At 41.5% G+C, this 26,619-nt stretch overlaps 1 protein-coding gene across 8 annotated transcripts in view; it reads right to left on the reverse strand.

Moving 5' to 3' along the window:
- Positions 1–26,619, reverse strand: part of Pgant9 (polypeptide N-acetylgalactosaminyltransferase 9) — a 912,350-nt gene that overhangs the window by 56,213 nt on the left and 829,518 nt on the right. For all 8 annotated transcript variants that reach the window (XM_083120278.1, XM_083120277.1, XM_083120271.1 and 5 more), the window contains one exon: positions 2,087–2,251. In XM_083120278.1, coding sequence (XP_082976404.1) covers positions 2,087–2,251 — 165 coding nt within the window. The remainder of the gene's footprint in view (positions 1–2,086; positions 2,252–26,619) is intronic.

Consider the following 26,619-nt stretch of genomic DNA (forward strand, 5'->3'; position numbering starts at 1 on the left):
CGTGACCAATTAAGTTACATTTATTATTATTATTATCAGAGGCGTATCCAGATAGATAATTTGAGAGAAGGTCCAGCCATTAGCCATCCCCTAAGGCCAATAGCATGTCCCTCTCCTCCATTCTATAATAGTATAAGGATAGTTATATCCATTTTTTTCTTTTTGCGTCTGTTTTGTTATTCTTGGAATCATAATTTCAGACTTGAATGTCTGTTGACACTTTTCAAAAGCCTCTGAAACATTGCTTTTTAAAGATTTACACAGTGGTTAAAAGTCCAAAACTAAGAATGAATCACCACTGATCAGCTACAAAGACGAATTTTTAAAAGCAGTTTGAAATATTTGGCTGAACTATTCATCTGAAATTTCCAGAAGTCTATGAAGCATTTCTGTGGCATCTCTTGGGTAAGACAGAGCAGAGGCTAAATTGTGATGAGGGCTCGAAATACTTTGACAAATTGTAGAGTAAAACTGAAAAACTTTTCACAGATAAGGAGTACAATTAAGAAAGTTCCTTTTTTTCAACTGTGGCTACAAGTCACTTGCTTGGGATGGTTTACTCTGACAAGGTTGAAGAAATTTAATAAAAACATGAAGTGAATCATGTTTTTCTAGAAATAGAGTTTATTCACACACTGAGAATAGTTTGGTACATAATGCAATATATTTCTTTTTACTATATCACCTCCGCATGTATTTTTTTCAAAGAAACGAAAACTTCACTTACTGTAACAAAACAGTTTCTCACTGAAGTCAGACTTTCAACTGATATATCACTACCCAGTGTGAAAAAAACAAAAAAAAAAAACACTTTTAGTCAGTGGCGGCGATTAGGGGGAGGGAGGAAATTGTCCCCTCCTTTTGCTCCCGTACTATGCTAAACCTTATGTATAAAGGGAAAGTAAACTGTTCTTGCCCTCCTACTCCACTATTGGAACCCCATCGCTCCCACTGCTTTTAGTTTATGTTATATTCAGAATCCACAAACCCTGCACAGAGAGAATTTTCTGTACCTGCCACATCCAATGCCTCATCGGAAAGTATGTTGAATCTTCCATAGTATTTTCAAAAAGAAGAAAGGAATGGGGGGGGGGGGGTCCTCTGGATACGCCCTTTATTATTTAGCTTTGTGCATTATTTAGTCAATAAGCCAATGCTGTTTCTAGTGAGTTTTGTACCTTATGATTTTGTTGTGTTAATAGGGAATACGAAAAGTGTTTGTGATTTATATGATATTAAATTTGTGCAACACAGATGGAACTGCACTGTAGTCTCTAGCTTTAAGGAAAATGTGCTTATTGTTAGCACTGAGAGTTGTTCGCTTCGACGATATATTACGCTGCTTGAAAACAAATATTTTTAAACAAAAATTTAATAGAGAAGATGAGGTATAATAAACAGATAGTTTGAAGTACAAAAAATTAATTTTAAAAAATTAAAATGCAGTGAAATATGCTTTAAAAGCAAGGGTGAGCACCGCATTCACTAACGACTGATCAGGAGTTAATAAATGATCTCAAACACTGTAGTCTGAAATTAAATGTACACATATTCCAAAATTCAAATTATGAAAATAGTTGTCAAATTAAAATATAAACTATATCCCTACAAGATTATTTTCAAGTAAATTTTATTTGATTCATGAAATGCTTGCTTGTACAGAAAATATTATATTTTTTAGTATTGGGTTCCGATAAGTGAAACATTACCAGGAGGGGAAGCAGAAACCCAAACTCCTATTTTAAATGCAGACCATCCAAGATATTTTAAATTATTATAAAAAAGAATGCCAAGTTTATGGCAAACTGCTGATTTATGAATCTTCCTTGCAAAACCAAAAACCAGATATTCTTACCTCAGGTAATGTAGAAAGTTTAGTGAGAAATGCAGGTTTGGCCAGAACTTCAACCTGCATCTCTGGCATACTGTGCTAAGTAGGCCTATAGTTCTGAGTCCTGCATATTTTAATAAATTCTGTGTGTAGTACATCTCCTGAGTGCCAAAAGGTAAGGTTTTTCCATAGAAGGTTATTCTGACAAAGCAGTTTTAACCCTCTGTATTTACACACTACAAAGTTAATACCTACCTGTTGTGCATTCACAGTGAGAATCTAAGTACGTTAAAACTGGTGCTGTCGCATGTGCTGCTCCCAATAATCTAGCCCGGATGAGGCCTTCTCTCTTCGAGGCTCGAATAATTTTTATTTTGTTGTACTGAGAGGCGTAATCCTCCAGCTGTTTCTTCAAGTGATCTGGAAAAAGAAAATCACAATTTCTTAAACTCAAGTAAATGCAAGTTTGATATCAATCCAATCTGTAAATTATTTTTCATAAAAGGTAATACCAATAATTAGTTGATAAAAATAAATATTTAAAAACTTACATTGGTAACTGTTCCAGATGTTTAATGTTATTTTCAAAGTTTCATAGGAAGATGATGGCAGAATTGTTGAAATGATTGTTACATTAAATTTCAAGCTTGGTAAAAGCAATTAGCACTGTTTGGAGCCTCCACATGATGCTCAAAGGAGTGTCATGGTTGAAACCCTAGTAACGTAATTCTGAAAGCATATAGGGATGTTATTTTAATGCTAAGAGCCCTTAACCTGACCCACCTAACCGATCTATGAAAGCATTTAGGGTACATAATATCTTGCTGCACGGTAAACAGACTGATTCAGAAAACTCCTTGGAAACCCACATGTATCTAGATGGGGTACCAGTTTCATAGATCATAGACACATTAAAATCAGATATTTTGTGTTTCGCATGGTTCTTACTTACCAATTGTGTACTGCGGAACATAGTTCAAGGTGGCATTATGCTTTTACACGAAAACAAACAATTTTTCTACTAAAAATAACACATTTTTCTAAGTGCTACCGAACGCACGCAATGGTGGGATATCGCTTACTTTGCGAATGATAACACACATTACAAATGTTTTATTTACAATCGATAAGGGTGATTTTTCCAATTCTCCCCGGGCATATTTGAATCCCCTTCCCGGAAACAAACTGCCCAGTTTGATGTATCTCTGCAATCGTACTAGTTTACAACTTGTAGAAAATGAGTGATTAGCCTTCCTGTGCATAAAGTGGACTGCTTTCAAAATTCTCCATTGACTTGTGAATCAAATCCCGGGCATGTTTCCAACCTTCTTCACCGAAAAATACCTACTATAGTGTTCGTCACATGTGCAAATTGTACATTATGCAAGGGTGGCTGACGGATAACCCCACGAACCATTCCAATAAGGTTAGGTTAGGTTTGGTTAGGCAAGCATAGTTAAAAAGATGGTGGGTTGGAAACACTGTCATGATTTCCCGGTCAAATAGATACCATGATGAAAGAAAATACCTCGACTAACGTTGGATACCTTAGAGAAACTCATTTCCGTAAGTAGTTTCTGTAAAAATGGTACTTGTTTACTATCCGTCGGACAGATTTCTTCATTTCTACAGAAGAAACTACTTACCGTAATAAGTTCCTGTAGTATTGTCTAACATCGGGAAGGTGTTTTGTGTGAAATTCAGGTAAGTTTTCCGTATCCTGGAAACGGATTTCTTCAAATTTAAAAGTTTGGGGCTCATTGGGGGGCAGGTGACTCCGGACAAAATTTCTAACATGCCTTTAACAGGGCGTCTATAGAGAAAGCCGGGGAGCCGGAGCGGAGGCGGGGCCGCGTTAGCGGTTGGGGGCGGTAGGTCAATTACCCCAGGGGCGGAGCCCGGAATCTCTGAGAAATTTTGAGTCAAAAATTTCAAACGAAAATAATTTTTTTGTTTAAATTTCGCACCGATTCCGGGATGGATAGCCCCAAAAACCATTCACGGAATGTTCCGCGAAGCAGATACGTAAGTATGAATGTCAAAAATGGACGAAACCCAGAAGTTATAGGTGTCCGACGAATAGTAAACTTTTACCCACACGAAATAAATGACCCTGACATTTATGAAAATATATATTGCACCTCACTTCGCGATCCTCAATATCAAGTCTTGGGCACTCATGAATTGATTTCCCGCCGGGAGAAAGAAAAACAAATTACGAACTGGATGCATACTGCAAAGCATATGCCTAAAGAGGAAGGTAACTTAATAATATATCGCATTTACCGGATGTTTACATTTTCGTTCGTGTTCAGCGGAGGCGGGGACGCTACTTCCGGTTTTGAAAAAAATAACATGGATTTCAAAGGTGTAAGGGTAATGTCGAGAATAAACAGGATTGGTCACTTGCTATGCTGTCCACGTAAATTTTGCGAACAACATGACGTCACAAAATGTAGCTTGCAGAGCCACGTGGTAGTTGTAGAGAAAACTAGTTCGTTGTCATGGCAACTGCTTGGCTTGTACACTTTATCTCGGGAATCTGTGGAGCAAGTCCACACACAACGGCAGAGAAGGGGAGAAAGCGAGTGGGCGGAGCAAAGCAGTGCACGCTGCTGCAAACGCCCGGTAGCTGCAGGCATGTTTTCCCCACCATGCACTCACTTCTCCTCTCATTGGTCGAGCCATCTCGAGTCACTACTTGCACAGAGGACTTGTTTTCCTTTGCTTGCTCCACAGGGACCCCGGGACAAAGTGTATGTTTTAACACGGGAACAATGGGACAGCTGGGGGATGCTTTGACTTTCGATTTCCTAGGTTTGAGCACTGGCTTCATGGCCTATTCAATATAAATCAATTCAAATTGTGCTATTACAATATTAACATCAACGAATGTACTATTTAAGTCACAATATTAAAAATTAAAGCAAATTTAACAAACAATACAATTTTGTAGTTCCTGGTTTCTCATTTCCACAAACCTTTCATATGCACATTTAACACTTCTTTCCCTCAAAACAGAGTTTTAACATTGATTTCATTGGTGAATAAGAAAAATATACCATACATAGTACATACGGTATGCGTCAAAATATACAGTACTGAAACTCGCGCACCTCGAACGCGCATGTGCGTTTGTCGATGGGGCATAGCTCCAGCCGCTCGTGTTCTCAGTAGCGAAAAGAAAGTTATAACTCGCTAATAATATGTATGTAGCAGGGACGTCGTTAGGGGGGGGGCACGCGGGGGCACTGGCCCCGGCAAATGGCCACGTGGCCCCGGGAAACTGTTCTGTATTTGCTGGAAATTTTACTTTGATGACAAATATTGCAAAATAATTCTTCAGTAAATTTTGTTTGCAGTTTGAAACACTTCATCAATTTTCAGTAGCACGAACCCAAGCAAGGCATTTATTTCTTATTTCCCTGTTTCTTGCTTGTTCAAACAGATGTATTGGCAGAGGATGCAGTTAATGGTTTTGTGGTCCTCCCCGGTCAGGGAAGTCTGAGACCTATTGAAAATGCACTTTTCCTCCTTGCTGCACACCAAATCCAGGATCCCCCCCAAAACCTGCACTTTCTCTTCATCTGGCCCTGCACTGGCACCATGGACGCCGAAAGGACTACACAAACAGGAAGATTTAGCTACGGGTGGCTAGAACTTTCTGGGTTAATTATTTTATGGTTCAGAAAAGATATCCCCATCCCCATGCATTTCAAATTCCAAGAACAGAATTCTATTGCTTGTCCCTTTTTCGGCATGGGAATGAATGACATAGCGGTTCTTCTTATATGCATTCAACCCTCCTGCTAATGTCCTGCCCTGCAAAGAAGGGAAAGGCCACACTTCCTGAAAATTCAGAGAAACATCGAAGCGGTCGGTTCATCTGTTGATTTGGTGGACAGTTGATATCTGTCAGTTTGAAGTAGGATTTGTTGTCTGAACGGTGGTAAACTTCTGTAAACACGAGAAGATAGCATCACGAAGTGTTTGTTATCTCGTTTTCCTACATCGCGAGTAAAATGTCGAATGAGAAGCTGCCAGATTGTCTTCCTCTGGAAACAATGGATCAGGGTCGACTGATCGACCAAATATCCAACATATTGACATTCTAAAAGAGAGTCTGACTACACACAAGATCCTGGGTTCGATTCCCACGGTGGTTGATCTAATGTATAATGAAGAATAAATAGGTATGTGGCAATTGTTTTTACAGCCGTCTGCATGCTCTATAAGTATTATGTTACAAAATTTGTTTATCATTCGGACTTTCTGTGATATTTCTTCATTTAGCCTCCACCTGCAAATGCGGAAGCTCCTGCTGCTTAGGTGGCTAGGTTGGCTAGGCATAATTAATCCCTAGTCATACAGCGAATAATACCTATAATATGATCATGAGTTATGGAGAAGCAAATCACTTATCAAGCATTTTCTGTTTCTATTTGTTGTGCAGTGGTTAACAAGGTACATTACGATGCCAGGGGTCCTGGGTTCGAATCCCAGACTGGGCGTTTGAGTTCTTTATGATGGTCCTCTCATCAATTTCACATCACTCATTTTAATCTTCATCTTCACGATTAACCAAAAAGTGTCAGAAAAGCGAAGTAAAATAAAACAAATCAATCATTTATATATTTCTATATTTCGCCGCTTTTCTACCTCTTGGGTTAAATGCAACAATGAGGATGAATGATGAGCCGAAGGAATGGAGATGGGACAGACATGACACAACCATCCCTTTTCAATGTCCGAACCTTGGACCTCTGGTTTCGTAGCATGTTATACTCAGTGGAATTCTTATGAAGAAAAACTGTAAAAGTAGGGTGAAAAGAAGCAAAGTTGTACGATGCATAAAAAGCTATGTTTAGTTCTTCTAAAACCTTCCAATTATCGAGTTCGTGTTGTAAGTCCACTGTATGAACAGTAAGGCTAATCGAGGATCCGAACCACTATGTGCCTCCACCGGGTATCGAACCCGGGACCCCTTGATTACAAGGCGGTGATGCTAGCACTGCATCATCGAGGAGACCGAAAAACTTACAATTAGTCAGTAAAATTAATATTGAGGGACAAAGCCTGCGAAGAGTTCTTTTATTCGGTTGCGCGTGGTCATCACATCGAGTCCCATATAGTTTCGAGAGCAGAATTTGCTTCCATATCGCTTTCAAGTACTTCTCAAATTGTCCTCACGATGTTGGAACAGCATAGAAATTTTGGAACTAATGCAAGCAGGCACATACCCAGGGAAGGGGCTCGGGGGGCTGCAGTCCTTTCCCGAAATGCTACAAATATTTGATTTTAATAATGTGTAGTAGTAATTAAATTTACTTCATTAACAGGATTAAACATCTTGTATATGGTAAGTTGCAATATACCAATAAATTCATCTTCAGCGCATTTACCCCTCCCCACAACCTTTTCGACTTTAGATGGCGGCTGCCGATAAGGGATAAGCCCCTTCCGAAATCAAATTCTGGCTACCAGCCTAACCACCAGCGATCGAACCTTTCGATTGATTGATTAATTGAACTGGTGTTTTAAGTCTACTTTATGCACACTAAGTCTAATCGGGACTGGACCTACAGTTTAAAGTGAGATCCGAACAACTATGTGTCTCCATCGGGAATCGAAACCGGGCAGGTTGTTGAACCTGCCGAACCAAAGACGAGAGCGTAATCATTTGAGCGTGTGGGAACTTTGTTTTATCCAGTGCCATCATATAGGGCTATTCAGTTTTCCAAACACAAATAAGATTAATTTTAAGAAATTAGACGTGTGCATATAATTTCTTATCGTCATCATTTTCCAAGTGAACAATCAGATGCCATAGAAGACTCGGGACCGCCCAATAGAATAGTGCTTAACGCGGTCGCCTTGAACTAAGAGATACCGGACTGGTTCTACAGTGTAAAGTGGGATCCGAACCACTATGAGCATCCACCGGGTATCGAACCCGGAACCGCATGATTACAAGGCGACGATGCTACCATGCGCCACCGAGGAGGCCCTTGCACCTTTTCTTTCCAAGACTATATATATATATATATATATATATATATATATATATATATAATTAGGGGTGGGCGACCACCCGTGGCCTCGTGCCTAAAGGGCCCTTGCGTCCCAAACGGTTGATACGAAAAATATAGGCCTAATAGCCTAAATGGAAGTGAGAAATAATATTGAAAAGGCTAATATTTGTGCGTAATAAAATTAAAATATTCTGCTTTTCTCTGGTTATAAATTCTAGTTAAACGTTATAATTTGAATGAATACGTCAAATCATGGGCGTAACATGAATGGACTGTCGACTAAATGGGGATGTCTTTTAGCCTTGCATCAAAGGTTATAAAACAACAATTACTCAGACTGCAAACTTCTGGAGCCTGACTCTCTCTCCTCAGACAACCCATTCCTAAATGAAAGGACGAAAACGAAATTCTTGCACAATCTGAAAAATTGTCAATGTTACTATTTTCGTACGTTTTTATATGTCCACATTATAATATTTCATAGTTCGAGGGGGGGGGGGGAGTCAGGCCCACATGACGCTTCCGTTGAGTACGGGCATGCCCTACAGCTTCAGATTTCATCTTCATCAAATGCACTTTCCGGGTGAGGGAAATTATTCAATATAATTTTCGTCAGCAATTTATTATTATTTAAATGATAAATTGCTGACGTATCCATGAACATTTAGTATCGATTTACATTGAGATTTCAAATTTAAAGGACGGGTGGGGGTCTCGCGATCTGTTGCTACGGCACTGTATGTATGTATGTATATATATATATATATATATGTGTGTGTGTGTGTGTGTGTGTGTGTGTGTGTGTGTGTGTGTGTGTGTGTGTATACAGTATAGGCCTATATGGTGTATAAATAGTTTGTTAATTTATAATAGTTTGATAGAAAAATCTTACGTTTGGCCCCCCCCCCCAAACTGATCAACCTAGCTACGTCCCTGGTATATAGTGTTTCTTTCAGGATAAAAAAACTCACAGATGACAGCAATGTAATGTTCGTCTTTTAATTTCAGTACTGTATATTTTGGCGCATGCTGTATATTCTCAGAGGGGAGGGAATTTCTCTGGTTCCTCTTTCAATTCGATCACTGACACTAAAAGGTGCATCCTCTGGGATCTCTGTTTTATTTACGCATACACAACTCTCTATTTCACATTCAGCATTAGTGGGTGCACAATATAAGTGACACTTGTCTTCTAGATTAAATTCGTATTCCTTTCACTATGCTGCCTCCATTTGGTGAAAATATTGCAACCCCTTTGTGTTCAAAGACCCTGAGAAAATATTCATATTGAAAATCACCATGAAAATTCTCTGAAGCTATGCTCATTTTTGCCGCCAAATTGAGTCCAGTTTATGAAATTACCGAGCGTAAATTGCTTGTTAAAAGCTCTGTCAAGTCCTATTAGAGGAAAAAGTGATAGTGGCTGGTGAAGTAGCGAAGTGTCTCGTTCATAACGATTTGTCCTTTTTCGCAACGTGAAACTAGGTTGTAACTTTGTGAATGCTTTTCCACCGTGCTTAATGAAAACAAGGCCCCCGTTCTTAGAACTGGGTCGAAATTTAAGACCTTAGTTAACGCAGTGGCAAACTATAAAAGCAGACATCTTCACACCGTTTGTATCAAACAGCTCGGAAGTGTCAAATACGAAATTCTGAACCAGTGATTGCAAAGTGGATGATACTTGGTGCCACGGTGTGTGTGCTAGAAAGAGAGAGAGAGAGAAAGCGAGAGAGGGGAAGGTAGATAGATAACGGGGGAGTCAGAGAGGAGGAAGGGACAGAGATAACGGGGGAGTCAGAGAGGAGGAAGGGAGAGAGACAAAGAGAGAGAGGGGAAGGTAGATAGATAACGGGGGAGTCAGAGAGGACGAAGGGAGAGAGATAACGGGGGAGTCAGAGAGGGGGAGACAGAGAGGAGGAAGGGAGAGAGACAAAGAGAGAGAGGGGAAGATAGATAGATAACGGGGGAGTCAGAGAGGAGGAAGGGAGAGAGATAACGGGTGAGTCAGATAGGGGGAGACAGAGAGGAGGAAGGAAAAGAGACAAAGAGAGAGAGGGGAAGGTAGATAGATAACGGAGGAGTCAGAGAGGAGGAAGGGAGAGAGATAACGGGGGAGTCAGAGAGGGGGAGAGAGAGAGTAGGAAGGGAGAGAGATAAAGAGAGAGAGGGGAAGAAAGATAGATAACGGGGGAGTCAGAGAGGGGGAGACAGAGAGGAGGAAGGAAGAGAGACAAAGAGAGAGAGGGGAAGGTAGATAGATAACGGGGGAGTTAACGAGGGGGAGACAGAGAGGAGGAAGGGAGAGAGACAAAGAGAGAGAGGGGAAGGTAGATAGATAACGGGGGAGTCAGAGAGGAGGAAGGGAGAGAGATAACGGGGGAGTCAGAGAGGAGGAAGGGAGAGAGGAAAAAGGGAGAGAGACAAAGAGAGAGAGGGGAAGGTAGATAGATAACGGGGGAGTCAGAGAGGAGGAAGGGAGAGAGACAAAGAGAGAGAGGGGAAGGTAGATAGATAACGGGGGAGTCAGAGAGGAGGAAGGGAAAGAGATAACGGGGGAGTCAGAGAGGGGGAGACAGAGAGGAGGAAGGGGGGGAGACAGAGAGGAGGAAGGGAGAGAGACAAAGAGAGAGAGGGGAAGGTAGATAGATAACGGGGGAGTCAGAGAGGGGGAGACAGAGAGGAGGAAGGGAGAGAGACAAAGAGAGAGAGGGGAAGGTGCATAGATAACGGGGGAGTCAGAGAGGAGGAAGGGAGAGAGATAACGGGGAAGTCAGAGAGGAGGAAGGAAGAGAGACAAAGAGGGAGAGGGGAAGGTAGATAGATAACGGGGGAGTCAGAGAGGAGGAAGGGAGAGAGATAACGGGGGAGTCAGAGAGGGGGAGACAGAGAGGAGGAAGGGAGAGAGACAAAGAGAGAGGGGAAGGTAGATAGATAACGGGGGAGTCAGAGAGGAGGAAGGGAGAGAGATAACGGGGGAGTCAGAGAGGGGGAGACAGAGAGGAGGAAGGAAGAGAGATAAAGAGAAAGAGAGAGGGGAAGGGAGAGAGATAACGGAGGAGTCAGAGAGGGGGGAGACAGAGGAGGAAGGGAGAGAGAGAGAGGGGAAGGGAGAGAGATTTAGAGGAAGGAAAAGAGGCAAAGAGAATCCGAGAGAAATAGGGGGAAAGATAGAGAAATGGGAGAGGGAGGGAGAGAGAGGGGGGAAGGCACACAGAGAGAGAGAGAGACAAAGAGAGAGAGAGGGAAGGGAGAGACAAAGAGAGAAAGAAAGGCAGAGTCAGCGACTGAGTGTGTGTGTGTGTGTGTGTGTGTGTGTGTGAGAGAGAGAGAGAGAGACTCATAGAAAGAAAGAAAGAAAAAGGGAGAGAGTGATAGAGTCAGACAGGTGCAGTTTTTTAACGGCTTCATTTCAAATAAATGCATAGGCTCTAACATTTTCATGATAGTTTACCAATTTGAAAACACAGTGCTGCAAAATAAATAAATTGCATCCGAGTAAGTTCCTTTCTGGTCGAAATTTTGTAATTGTATTCCCTTCCTGAATTTCACAAAAACAATCCCTACCTGTAACGCGGCTCAGGGGGACCTGTGTTGGAATCTTATTTAGCATGTGTTTTAGGATGGTTTCCTTGCCACCAGTTAATTCTAATTAAAGGTGAACGGACGATCACAAGCACACACGGACCGGACACAACACAAGTCGCACAGAGGATTGTATTGGCTGTAAGCCTTGTTGTGTGTGTGATTTCTTATCTCTTCATGAACAAGACATACAAACACGTAGGTTCAAATTAACAACATAACTTTAATGCCTGGAAGCCATTCACGTACATCTTACACACGGTTACTATAACAACCAATCAATAACATTCTATAGAATACAAATTCTTCTTCTTCCTCTTATCATGCGTCTATCATCTCCTCCTGGAGTCTCTTTTTTTGTTTTAAGTGCTGGTCTCACCGTATCTATCAGGAGGTCTCCTAAGTCTATTCGATCTTCTGATTGGTGTGTGCCCAGCGTCTGTATTTGTTTGGTTTTGGTTATCTCTTCCTTCTGCATCCTTCGGCTCTCCTGCTGGTATCGATTCAAGGTTTGGATCAGGTAGATCTGTTGATGAGGGGTTTGGTTCACATTCACGTTTTCGTAGCCACCTGACGTGTACCGTTCGTGTCGATCCGTCGATCAACTGCACTTTATATATTAGGCTGTTGCCAACTCTAGACAATACCATTCCTGGTACATGCTTCGGAGAATTTATCTTCGGGGTCTGCATCCAGACTGGATCATTCGGAAGATATGCAAGATAAGTTTTGTCAAGTCTCTTCCTCTCTACTCGGCCCCGCCGTGATCCAAGAAATGGTGGGCGATCCACTCGCCTTTCCCGTTCAGTCATATATTTATGTATTTTGTATCGCAGTTGGTCACTTTCCCTTGATTCATCATCCTTATCTCCCATTGCCTGTGTTCGAATTCCAGCTCTCTCATCTCTCGCCTTCTGAGCCAAGTGTCTCAGATGCTCTTCTTTATTCTCCTTTTCTTTCTGGTCAAGTTTCTTCTCCAGCTGTACTCTCAAACCTTCACTTTCCGGTATTTTAGTATTAATATCTGCGTTATCATTTCGTTCGGACCCCGTATTTGTGAACATTGTGTTACATTGTGCTAACAGTTTTCTCCAACCCGGATGAATACTCTCGAGCCATGAACGTCCAATCAACGGGTAACGGAGATGATCTTCACACAAAATCACCGGTAATTTATACAATACATCATTCAACGATAAATCAACCAAGGTTTGACCTTTCAACTTTAACTCGTAACGTTAGTGAAGTACAATGTGTTCGCCGATGTGGAAACAATTGTTTGAAAGACTTGTTATTAAACAGAGTAACCGTAGATCCAGTATCTAGTTCACATTGTACAATTCGCTTATCAATACACAAATCAACTACGCACGGTTCTGCCGACACAAGAACATTAGTGCCATCTATAGCTTGTGCTCTTGGTTTGAAACTAACACTCCTTGCTTTTGAACGAGTGAGTGTTGCATCTTCCACTTGTGAATTGTCTGTGCTTGATGAAATAGTGCAAGTATTATCTTCTGGCGGATGAGAATCACTAACTTCGACGTGAAATAAAGACAAACCATGAAATTCGTTATGTATGTTTTGTTCAACAATAGCGTCTAAAGGTTTAATATTCGACTTAGAAGTTTGATCCGAGGTAATTGTCTTACTCGTAAGTTTATGGTTCTTTTTCCTAAACTTGCATTTTACATGCAAATGACCTTTCTTTTTGCAAAATGAACATATCGAATATTTTGCTGGACAATGTCCAAGATCATGTCTTCTGGAGAATCTATCACGTTCTTTGGTGCTTTTATAACTTCTATTCTGAGGATTGACAAAGTTCTTTTTGTGCGCTTGCGAGGACTGGAAACATGGTTTAAATTTCTGTGTCCCAGCAAATGCAACTACATTAGAACTACATTCCTTTTCACGATGTGCGAACATTTGTGTTTCCCGTTCAATTAATTCCATTTGAAGCACAATATCTTGACATTATGCTGGAGTCAATGTAGGTTCAGAAAGTAATTTCTTTCTAATGGCGTCAGACCGAACGCCTACAATTATTTGCTCTACAATGGCTTCCTGTAAGTACTGGCCAAAACTACATTTAAGTCCTTGTTGCTTAACACGTACCATAAATTGTGTTGCATCCTCGCCGCTTTCCTGTGTGCACTGTCTGAACTTGAAACGTTCCACATATTTGTTTATTATCTGCCCATAATGTTTAAGCAGATTGTCCTTGAGGGTCGAATACGTTTGCCGTTCGACTGGTTCAGGTGCTAGGATAGTCTTCAGCACTTTGAATGTTTCAGGTCCTATAACAGCAATCAGTATGGGTACCTTCCTGGCTTCATTAACATCATGAGCCAAACAAGATTGTTCAAACCTAGTTAAATAATCTTCTATTTCTTCCGAATCTTGCCGGAACTCAGAAAATAAATTCAAACCGAACATATTCATAATTGTGGTCAACTAAATATCACAATATCATATACACAATCCGTATCACAATGATTTAAACTTTGTTCTTGCACAATTATTGTAAATAATACACAAACCGTGTAATCTTGGTTCTTACCGTAGAAATTGACCAAGCCGACACAATTTCTCCTTGCATAAACCTATGCTGGAATGATGATCGTCGCGTACTCTTCGTGACGTCTTCATCCATACTTCTTCTTACGAAGAATAACCAAGAATATCCTGTACGACTGCGCCATAGATGTAAGCCTTGTTTTGTTGTGTGTGTGTTCTAATCTAGGTAACGGTTTCATGCATCGGAGACACATTTCTTCAATTTTACACAAGAAACTAACTACTTACGGAAATGAGTTTCTCCAAGGTTTACAACCTTCGTCGATATATATTCTTCCTAAAACGTCATCGTACAATGCAGCAGAACAATAAATAATCACTTTTCATGTAATAATATTGCGCATTTTGTGAAAATCGACACATCATGCCGTTGTTTACAAGATGTACCCGCAGATGGCTCTAGCGTCGGAAGTCACGCGATCTCGCTAGTGGAATCAGGGTTTCCAAACGCACGATTTTTTTTCGAGAAGAGCGCGTTTTTTTCTTCGACAAAGGAAAATTGTTTTTCGATGAATTTAGGGCTGAAATGAGTGCTAATGGAACCTAACCTAACAGGCCTAACCTAACCTCGTGTGAATGGTTCGTGGGGTTTTTCGAGAAACGTGCGTTTTTTTCCCCGAAAAACGCGCTGTTTTTTGTGAAGAAACGCGCGCTTTTTTCCTAGAAACGCGCGCTTTTTATTGAGAAAATGGCATGTCATGGATGTGACGTTAGGTTGTTATCGGGCGTAGAAGATCCCTTGGATTTTACAATCCAACACGGTGTAGTAAAGGAAGAAGTTGATTGCGAAAAATGTGGCAGTGCATGTAAAGTTCATGTTGGACGTGATGGGAATTGGTTATATATTTGTTCGAAGAGAGTAGATGGACAAGGTAGATCACGTCGGAAGAAAGTTCCGTGCGGATTCAAACGTTCTGCAAGGAATGGCACGTTCATAGGTTCCAGTAACCTGTCGGTTAATAAAATAATTCATTTCTGCAATTTGTGGCTTCATCTGCCGTACCCAAGACAAGCAGTAATAGAGGAGGAATTAGACATGAGTAAGAGAACTGTAGTTGACTGGTCGAACTTTTGTAGGCAGGTTTGCGAGGAATGGGTAACTGAAAATTCCCGTCCCATAGGAGGTCAAGGAGTTGTTGTAGAAGTAGATGAAGCGAAGTTCGGCAAGACAAAGAGGTGCGTAAATAGAAGAGGACGTCCAGTTAACGGGCAGTGGGTGTTCGGCGGAATAGAAAGAGGAAACCCGAGAGCATTCTTCATGGTCCCAGTAGACAATAGGGATGAACAAACTCTGCTGCGAATCATACGGAAATTCATTCTTCCTGGCACAACTATTATCTCAGACTGCTGGAAAGCCTACATAAACTTACAGGGAGCAGGCTACAGACACCTGCGAGTGAACCACAGTATAGAGTTTGTTGACACGCCTGCAAGTGGACATATACATAACGAAAACATGCGACGGATGTTGCGAGATGACATTCCAGTCCACTCCCAAAACATCGAACGAGCATGGCGTAATGTACGTCATTCCATACCAACCTTTGGACGAAAGAAGAGTCACTTCACAGGGTACCTAGCAAAGCACCTGTTTAAGGTCAATTTCACACCGAAGGCAAGAATGCACGCATTTTTCAAACAAGCCGGTACCATGCAATACATGTAACTTGAAAAGATGTAACGATGTGCCATGCAATAAATATGTGAAATATGCTGTGATGGTAAGTTAATCTCTTAATTTTTACTAACGTAACCTAAGCAAACCTAAACTAACCTAGCAACTTTGCATGTTTCGTGACTTGAAAATATAATTTTAAAAAAACCGATAATTCATGGAACATAGGAATTTTTATGCACAATAGAGTTGGAAACATTGATATTCGAAAACAAAAGAAGCGTTATCATTCGCAAAGCAAGCGATATCTCTCCGTGAAGTGCTTTCCGCAGTATGAAGGAAAATGGTTTATTTTAGCAGAAAAAGTGTTTCTTTTCGTGCAAAAAGCATAATGTCACCTTCTACTATGTTCCGCAATACATAATTAGTAAGTACTAACCACGAGAAAGACAAAATATCCCATTTGAACGTGTCTCCGATGCATGAAACTGTTACCCTAATCTATACATGCACAAGACATACAAACACGTAGGTTCAAATTAACAACATAACTTTAATCCCTGGAAGACATTCACGTACATCTTACACACGGTTACTATAACAACCAATCAATGACATTCTATAGAATACAAATTCTTCTTCTTCCTCTTATCATGCGTCTATCATCGGCTTCGAGTCCAAACGCCTGAGCCACGTTAGTCTGCAACAATTCAGTCCAGGGTGAACTACGTAGCAACGATTGATTGATCGATTGATTGAATTTGTGTTTTTAAGTGCACTTTTTGCACAGTAAGTCTAATCGGGACTGGACCTACAGTTCAAAGTAGGTCCCTCCACCGGGTATCGAACCTGGGATCCCTTGATTACAAGGGGACGACGCTACCGCTACGCCATCGTGGAGGCATTCGTGGCAGTGAGGTGAACAGCGGACACTGAGTGCCTTTTGGAAAGGGCACCCCTCATACCCTCTTCCGATGGATTAGATTATTTTTTATTATTATTTTTATTTTTGAAGGGCTCGGGTGTAAAACATGGATTAGTAACATTTTGGTTATTTCTGAGTCCATTAAGAAAAAATGTTTATTAGAAGCTATACTGTAGGTAAATTGTTTTCGTGTTGTGTTTACCAGGCTTCACTGAGTCCAATGCAAATTGTATGGCATGGCAATTTCACTCGAAAATTGAAGGATGCCACATTTCACTCTGCAACTCAAAAATGACCAAAATGTCACTTACCATGTTTTACACACGGGTCCTTAATTAACGTCGCATTTCTTCCACTTTTGGCTAATCGCGACGATAACGATGAGCGGGGATGAGTGATGATATGATCAGATTAATGAACGGACCCTCACAAAGAACACCCATGTCCAGGCCAGGATTCAAACACGGGACCTCTGGATTTGAACACATCTTCCCCTTCATTCAGCCCCTTAATCCCCAAATTTAATGGGAGGGGGGTATGGATCTGGCGTAGCTAGTGCTATGCAGCACATGTGATGCTGCTCGCTCCTCTAATTGCCGGAGGCATGGCAGAAGTTCGAGGGAGAAGTTGCGGAAACTTTGGGCTGAGGTTTCTTTCGCCCCAACAGCCCAAGATGGGCAGAACTATGGCGAAGCCACCACCAGAATCCAAACATCGTCCGCGAGAACAGCCAACGGCAAACACCGCGCCAAAAAAGGAAGAAACAAATACTTCTGAGAACACAGGGTCTAATAACGTGCTAACTAGGTTTCTAATTCCTGCCGGGGCAAAAACCGCTCCTCTTGGTGGCGGCGGCGTGGGACAGTGTTGCCATAAACTGAGGGCGAAATTTCCCTTTGCAAGAAGCAAAATTTCCCGTTTTCGTCCATTTTTGCCCCCTTCATCTGGAGAAATCACACAATAAGAACAACAATAATAATACCAACAACAATAATAATACTAAGTATAGCAGCACTATTATTTTTTGGGCTCGCGTTCGTTTATGAAAAATGTAAAACAAATTTATCACATAGCTTCAGTGGCGGCAATTGGGTTAAAATTTGGGGTTGCAATGACAGTTTACTTCCCCTTGGTGCATAAGGTTTAGCTAGTGCGGGGGCACAAGTGGCAAAAAGTGGTGGGGCAACTGCTCTCCCCAAGCCTTCTCCAACTAATCGCCGCCACTGCAGCATACATACTAACCAGTCTCCTCCATACAATCTAAATGTCACAGGTTCGAAGCCTGGAAAGTCATGAATGTACAATTTATTTTGTTCCATCGCCGACTTCATAAATTCCTCATTCATCCTCATCGTCGCTATTAAGATGTAGAAACGTGATAGAAAATAAACAAAACATAAGTATAAATATACATTTGGTTACATTGGAAAGGGGTGGAAATAGGAAGTAACAGCAAAAAATTTAGGTATAAAACTTAATCCTGATGTCTTCAAATATCCCTGAAATTTTGGTATTTTTAATCCAATTTGCTTTTTCCCCTTTTTGCTTAAAATTCGGTCGGAATTTCCCTCAAAAGGGAAATTTCTCTTCATGTGGCAACACTGTTGTGGAGGCAAATGCTTTAATGTCTCGAAGTTTCGAGAAGAGCCGGCAAGCCTCTGGGTTCTACGAAACGAGAGAGAGAGAGAGAGAGAGAGAGAGAGAGAGAGAGAGAGAGAGAGAGGATAAGGAATTGGAGAAAATCCTTCACCATCATCTCCCTCTATACACACACAAAACAACACATACTTGGGATGAAGATTTGGGATGCTGCGTCCACAATTAATTCTCTGCCCTGCATATTTCACGAGAAAAAAACGAAGACCTGGAAAAGGGAGGGGGGCTAATTCCAAATGCTATGCCGCATTCCGAAAAGCCCGGAGAATGCAATTAACGAGGATGTTGCGTAGAAGGAAGAAGAGGTTCCAAGCAGCAGACACGCACACCTAGTTACGCACTCCCTCTCCTCCGACGTCGAACGCAAATTAAAACGAAATCCCACGTCATTTCGTAAACAAACTAACCGAATTCGGTAACGTTATCTTTTCCGGCATCTTATCCAACGTAATCAGATTATCAAGTGCCTTGGCGCGGTTGCGGCGAAATTATAATGCGGTTCCTTCCCTCGCAATCTTGTTTGCCGACGTGTGGCGGATTTCAGAAGGGTGTGTACTGTTCGAAGAATATACAAAGGGCCAATGAAGGTACTTCCGAGTGGAGAGCCACGCTGAATCTGAAGTGGATCACCGTCAGTCCTGTGTGTTTGCATTCTGGCAAGAGCGAATTAACCAGAAATGTTATTACAGAGGAGAATCCTATGCGTTGGTTTCCTCATGTTTCGTAAAACCATCATTTATCCTCGACGTTGCGATTGCGTACCATCCCTGTACGGTAACGAAATCAAGCCATTGCTCAAGCTCTTCTCCTCTTGACGATTACCAGCAAAAATACCCCATTCTACCTTTCTCACCTCGTTTGGTCTCCTCTCCCTGACCTCTCCTGACTCTTCTGAAGGTAAGCGCCCCCGCCGTTTCCTATATAAAACTCTTATTCTACAATATGCAGAGCAAGTGCTGACAAGCCTTGCGAGCTAGCTTTATTCGTTACCGTACAGGAATGGTACGATTGGTCTAAAGATGTAGAAAATAAATTACAAATACCAAAAAGATCAGGCCTTTGGTTGAGAAGGAAATAATGAGGAATTATCTATCTACTGGTGTAATTCCTGACCAAATTTCGCTCTTAGAAGACAGTAGAATTTTGTGGTTAACTACGGACTCTAAAAGGGATGAGGAAGACGGGTGAGTGGAGGTTACATAATTTGGAATTGCATAATATGTATCCATGTCCAGATATCATTAATTAACGAAGAGGTAGATGGGCAGACCATGCGGCAAGAAACGGGAGAGGAAAGAAGAGTTTACAGATTCTTGTTGGGAAATCTGATGGTAAATGACCTGTAGGAAGGCCAAGACGATGATGGAGGGATAACATCGAGATGGAAAAGATTGGATTGATCTTACCTAGGATAGGGACAGATGGAAGGCTTGTTTTCTGCATCCATAAACCTTCGGGTTTAGAGAGTTAAATACTATGCACTCACTCTTTGTCAAAGAAACATGATGCTCATTTTTAAAAACAGAGAAAATAAACATGAGAATAGTGGAATCGAAGACGAGAATATGTATATTTCTAGCGTTGATATGCATACCCCTTAAAAAGAAGTATTGGAGTATGTATTTGCCTGGAATTGAAGAATTGAATATTGTGGTGAAGTAAATAATATTGATATCGAGTGCTTAGTTTCGTCTTTCTATCTGTGCTTCGGAAATCATCACAATTATTAGAGACATATGGACGGGCAGGAATTAACTTTCCATCAAGGTCACTGTCTTCAGTCCAAGTCATACTAAACACAGCGAGAACGTTTTAAATTCAAACAGATTCCAATAAAGGGAATAATACACGAACTGCGAATTCGCATACATATTGCTTCCCACAATACACTATAAGGTCGTTTACAAAGAGAGAAATAAAATCTAATGGAAAATTGGTGCGTCAGAAGTGATCTTTTCAAACTTTATTTACATATATATATATATATATATATATATATATATATATATAAAACCACAAAAACCTCTTCTCTTCTGCAGTTTTCCGTTCCAAGAGCTTCGAAGAGGGAAAGACAAGAAAAGGAATAAAATGAATCGTTCTGCTCGAGAGAGAGAGAGAGAAAAGATCTTTGCATTCATCTGGCGTTTGTTCAAATGATCATTTTTCATGCGGCTGAGCAGAGGATGGGAAGGAGAAGGAATTAGAGGACAGGAGATTGCCCGGTTGTAAGATGCAGCTTTAAGATGATTTATAAAGGAAATGGGGGTTGGGGGAGATTTTTATGTGATTTGCTGAAGTTCTCCACCTTTTGGTGATTCTCGAATTTAGAGCAGGTTTTCGTATTGCCGCTATCGAAGGAGAAAAGGTTGTTCGTGATCCATTTCCCTAAGATGATTCGCTATTATCGGAATAGAAATTGCAGCCACAAAACAGGGGGAAAAAGTGTCTTTTTTATTCTAATCAAGGGGCCTCCCGTTCAATTATCGCGCTAGGACTCCACGTGTTCCGGGTTCGAACCCCGGTTTGGGAATGGATGTTCTTTCTGAATGTCCCTTCATCAATTTCATATCATCACTCATACTCATCTTCGCGATTAGACAAAAGTAGCAGAAAAGCGAAGTAAAATAAACCAAATCACTCAAGCACATTGTAGAGTACTTCGGATCTCACTTTCAACTGCATGTCAAGTCACGATTAACCACTCTGAGCATAAAGAGGATTTTTTTTAAAAAATGAGCTATTTTTCGAAGAGATTCCTGCAACAAAAGCTGCCAATCCTGAAACAGTACCACATGTACTCAGTATCGGGAAGCTGTGGAGCAAGTATGCGCATAACGGTAGTGAAGGGGAGAAAGCGAGTGGGCGGGGAAAATCTGACTGCAAAATTACATTTTAATTCATACTTTACTCTTTCTTTATTGAACGTATTATTTTACGATCAATGAAATTAAATATATAATTAATATTCTGATTTTTTAAAATTCCAATAATGAAAACGTTCAAAGCATATCGAACAAAATTCGTATAAAGAGTCTATAACAATTCTTATATAATTGTTAGCCGACATGTCACCGAAATTCCCGGGTTCGAATCCTTGCTTGGGAATGGGTGTTATTTGTTAGTGTTTCTTCATCTACTTAATCTAATCATCACTCATCGTGGCAATTGGCCAAAAGTGACAGAAAAGAGACGCTAATTAACAAAAATACACACACAAATATACATACAATGGTGATTCATCTTGTAAATCATGAAAATGCAAAAACCTACAATTAATAAATCAATGGAAGAATGTGTCAAGCTTGTTTTTAATGTAGCTTACGCTCAAAGAGGCTAAATGTGATTGGACCTACAGTGGAATTACACTCTGTCCCTGTAATTTCTGAAGCTAGCGAACGAAAACAAGTCGTCTGCGCAAGCAGAGACTCGAGAGGGCTTGACCTATGAACGCATGGGAGGGGAAAACACGGCTGCAGTTACCAGCAGGTCGCAGCAGAACGCACTGCTTTGATCCACCCACTCGCTTTCTCCCCTTGTCTACCGTTATGCGCGGCCTTGCTCCACAGATCCCCAAGAAAGAGTGTAGATGAGAGGGTGAAGAATAAGAAGATCAATTTTACAAAGTTCAAAGTCAGATTCGCATTTTTACTGCGATAATAAGAGAAGCTTTTATTTGAAATGCCAAATAGCGACAGTGTGTGTGCGATAGCGCACATCGGCTACATATCCGTCTGTTTGCCAGAGGTCCTGAGTTCGAATCCCGGGCTTGGCATGGGGGTACTTTGTGAGCCTTCGTTCATCAACTTCATCACATCATCACTCATCCTGGGCCACCTCGATTGTGCAGTGGTAGCGTCGTCGTCTTGTAATCAAGGCATCCCGGGTTCGATACCCGGTGGAAGCACATAGTGGTTTGGATCCCACTTTAAACTGTTGGGCTAGTCCCGATTAGCCTTGCTGTGCATAAAGTGGACTTAAAACATCACATCACTCACTCATCCTCATCGTCGCGATTAGCAAAAAGTAGCAGAAAAGTGAAGAAATATAAATCAAATCAATCAATATCTGATGACTATTTCCATAGAGCCTTGGGGAGGTGATAAATTACCATGCTGCTCGAATTTCCGTCGCTCTGATTGGAAGATGCATTGTTTTGAGCGTGCATGGAAATAACGCTGGCGAATAGTAAACACACCAGAGTGAATAAATCTGCCAAGGACTGGAGTGAACGTAGAACGCACTCCACATATGCGCAATACACCCCGCCTTGGTTATGAAAACAACTGTTGAGGGAGTTTCCCGGACACGCCTAGACATGCAAAAATTTGTTTGTCTTCATTATATAGATCATCTGCTAGACACAACACCGTGATGGCTTGCTTAGTGAAGCATAGCATGCGATCGTAAAGTTGCAAATTATTAAGCAAACTACCCAGACACGTCAGATATCGTGAGGGAATGAATAATATTTAGTTTAATATTTATTCATGCCCTTTGTGGCGCGTAACAACACGTCTGCCAATTTATACACGTTATGCTATTAATTTAATTAATACTTATGAGAATTAGCGATGCATGATGTTAAATATAGCGCCTATGCAATTATGCACAGCAGATATGTATTTTTCGTATTTGTGTTTCTTATACGTCGTTTCTTTCGATTTCGTCTAGTGGCAACAATGAGGATCTAATGGAGATTACATGAAATTGACTTAAGTACACGAAAGGACTCGAACACGGGACCTTCGGTGGAAATACCTTGAATCGACCATTCAACGCAACGATGAAGATGAATCGAAGAAAAGCAGAATATAATGAAACACACAGGCCTGGAGCACATACGTGCGCGAAAACAAAAAGCACTGTGAATGCTATCATAGGAATTTACACGATTTTTCTAAGGGGACGGGGGTAGCAGGAGTTTTGGACCTCGGGAGGCAACAACTATCGTGTTGGTCTAATCCTAATCGTGCGTTTAGAGACTTGTTTTAAACCAGAAATTAAAATAATAACACATTTTCATGCGTTTAATTATCAGATTATTTTGAAAGCAAGTTCCATTAAGCTTTTAAATATGGCACACACGTTTGTCAGAAATTCAGAATGGTCAGTATCCTTACACCATAAGCTGGTTTTCTATATACTCGACACCACTGTTAAGGCACTTGTCATGCCGAGAAACAAGCTTCTTTAGATTCTCATCGAAGACATCTATAGCCTATCGTTTCATTTCAAAGCACCCTCCTTACATCCCGAACTTGGCACGGGGTGATCTCTATCTCTGTGCACTACAAGATGTTCCTCGGAGGTCCATGATCATGGTTTCTTCCACTTCAAGTTAACCACGGCGATGAGGATGAATTGTTAATATTTATTTAGGAAACTTCAGATACAACACACTGTGATCATTTTACACTGAAAGAATACTTGTAATGCCATGACTAGGACTCGAACACGGACCTTCACTCAACGTGGAGGAGGCTAATGCAGTGCCGTGAGATCAGCTCCAGATATCCATTACGCCATAAACGCGAAGCGGTTCATGAATATCTGGCCTCTCAATACTCCCCTGAAGGCTCGCTTGTTCCGCCAGCAACGAAGGCAAAACAGACTTTGAAAAAAGTTCGGGAAGGAGTTTGTTGAAAAATTCTACGGTGGCGTAACGCGTCGAGTCGAAGGCCTCCACTTGCCGGCTCCGTAAGAGGTCCCCTGGGAAATTTTGAGATTAAAGAGCTCCTCGCTAAGGCCGACCGCTGTCCTCGAGAACTTGATGGCGATGAGCGATGGCTCAAGTTGAGCATTTTTCATTTTTCATCAAATATTGACGCGGCTCCGGAAGCTCCTCTTCCAGACACACCCTGACCTCTCGGGCATGGATTCAAGAAACTGCAGATCCACTTTAGTCATTTCTCACGAACGATCGTTTGTTACTATACCCTGTCTCAGTTATCTCTGGAGGAAGGCCGCGCATAGCGGCAGAGAAGGGGAGGAAATAGAGTGGGTAAAGCGAAGCAGTACACGCTGCCGCGAAAGCTGGTAACTTCAGGAGCTCCCCCCTCCACGCAATACCGTTCCTTTCACGTGTTCATTGGTGGTGGCGTCTCGCGTCACTACATGTTCAGAGACTTGCTTTCGTTCGCCTGCTCTAGAGATATATGGGACAGGGTATACCTTTCCTATTTCGGTGCAAGCCAGCTTGTCATTTAAAATACAGGGTGTTTCATAAGTCCTTCCAGGATTTCGGAAGTCTGTTGCTCAGACGCCAACTCACCCACGGGGTTGAGAGCATGTCAGCAAAGAGAGTAAATATCCAAGTTTTAAACCCACCTATCAAATGTTCGATACGCCCTCCCTTGGTGACTTGAAATCAAGGACGTAAAATAAACGGGTAGGCTGGAGCCATCTGTTGAGACTGTGGAGCGCATACGAGCAAGATTGCAGAGTTGACGTCCGTCGAGTCATAAAGGAAGGAAATATCGAACATTTGTAAGGTGGATTAAAAGCTTGGATATTTGCTCTAATCCCCGTGGGGGATTTAGGCTCTGAGCAAAAGCCTTCCGAAATTCCTAAGGAAATTATGAAACACCCTGTATTAGAGTGAGTTAACTTGTGTCGATATCATCTATATTCTGTCCCTGGAATCTCTGAAGCGGCCGAACGAATGTAAGTCTCTGCGCAAGTAGTGACACGAAAAGGCTCGACCTATGAAAACGTGCGAGGGAACGGGATTGCATGGATGGGGAAAAGAGACCGCAGCTACTAGCAGTTTGCAGCAGAGGAGTATGCAATCCTTTGCTCCGCCCACTGGCTTTATCCCCTTCTCTACCGTTATGCGTGGCTTGCTCCAGAGAATCCACGGATAGCGTGTAATAATTTCTGGAATCTGTGCAGCAAGCGAACGAAGACAAGTCCTCTGGCAAGTAGTCACTCGAAATGGCTCGAGCAGTGAAGGTGTGAGAGGGGAAGGGAAAACGCGGCTGCAGCTACCAGTCGTGAGCAGCAGCGCGCACTACTTTGCTACGCCCACTCCCTTTCCCGCCTTCTACTGTAATGCGAAGTCTTACTCCACAGATTTCATTGGCTGGCGAGATTGTCATTGGATCAGTCAACGTGCTTGGCCACCGAGGCGGTTGCGAAGTGATTTTTGTTTCTTATTGTTATTAATATTATAAATAGTGTTACTTTTATCAATATGAGCCGTGATGCGCTCAAATCGGTAGGGTCCTCTCTTGTCCAGGGGAATATATGAAACTACTTGCAGTGGGTCCAGGCACTAGAGCCTCGTTGGCCTACGATTGATTGATTGATTGATTTAGTTTATTTTACTTCGCGTTTTGTGCCTCTTGGCTAATTTGCGAAGATGGGGATGAGTGATGAAATGATGAAATTGATGAATGGACGTTCACAAACACCCTAGCCCGAGCGGGATTCGAATCCGGGACCCTTGGCGTTGCAGCGCGATGTGCTAACCACTCGGCCACAGGGTCCGGCTCGTTGGCCTACGAGACTGAGGTTACTGGGGTTTGATACGTGGAAGTGAATGCCTTTTCGGGACAATGCTTATCCACACTAACATCGGATCTTTAGGTGCAAACTTTTGACCGTTTAGGTGCAAAAAATATGAAGAAAAAAAAACGAAGAACATAGGTGCATGTTACGTGCAAAAAAAAATCAGGAAAACATTAATTGCATTCATGTGTATATAAATTTCCATGTATAATTTTGGACATTACAAAGAAAGTATTGTGAGAAATGAATATATACTTTGATTAGATACATCACCAGTAGAGAAGCCTTCAGTCTTTAGCTTCACTCATCCCTGGCACTGGTTTCTGATGCAAAAGGAATGAGTTGTATTAATTACGTTGTACCTTTCTATGTTGGTGAACTCAAAGCTTAATCGTTAATCGGTCAGGATGTGTTTGTATGCAGGGGGAAAACTTGAGAAAAATCATGTCCTCTAATGTTAATCCGTCACCATTTACAACTCGTAATATGTCCGGATTTTTAGCCAAACTCAGTTCCAGTTTGTGAAGAGCAAATCCTTGAAGACTGTTCTTGGTTTCTGTGAAGATCCGCCACTGTTCAGAGGCTGGTAGGTTTCCTTCCTCCATTTGCTTCATGGATGCACAAATTTGTTTAAAGGAGTGAACACAGAATTACCTCCATTTACAGAACGTCACATGTAATGGTACATTTTTACTTTAATTCGCTCACTGCAACCACGTGGTAAGGGCAGAATAGGTGCAAAACTCATGTTTAGGTACAGAAGGGTGTTTTAGGTGTAAAATTAGGGGGAATAATGTACCACGGAATGGATCTATATGACGATAAATAACATGCGAGACTCCATGTATGGAAGCGCCCAAGATTATTTTCTTGTAGGTGCAGCATGTAA

This window comes from Lepisma saccharinum, chromosome 4 (assembly GCF_977018435.1).
Source record: "Lepisma saccharinum chromosome 4, izLepSacc3.1, whole genome shotgun sequence".
NCBI lineage: Eukaryota > Metazoa > Arthropoda > Insecta > Zygentoma > Lepismatidae > Lepisma > Lepisma saccharinum.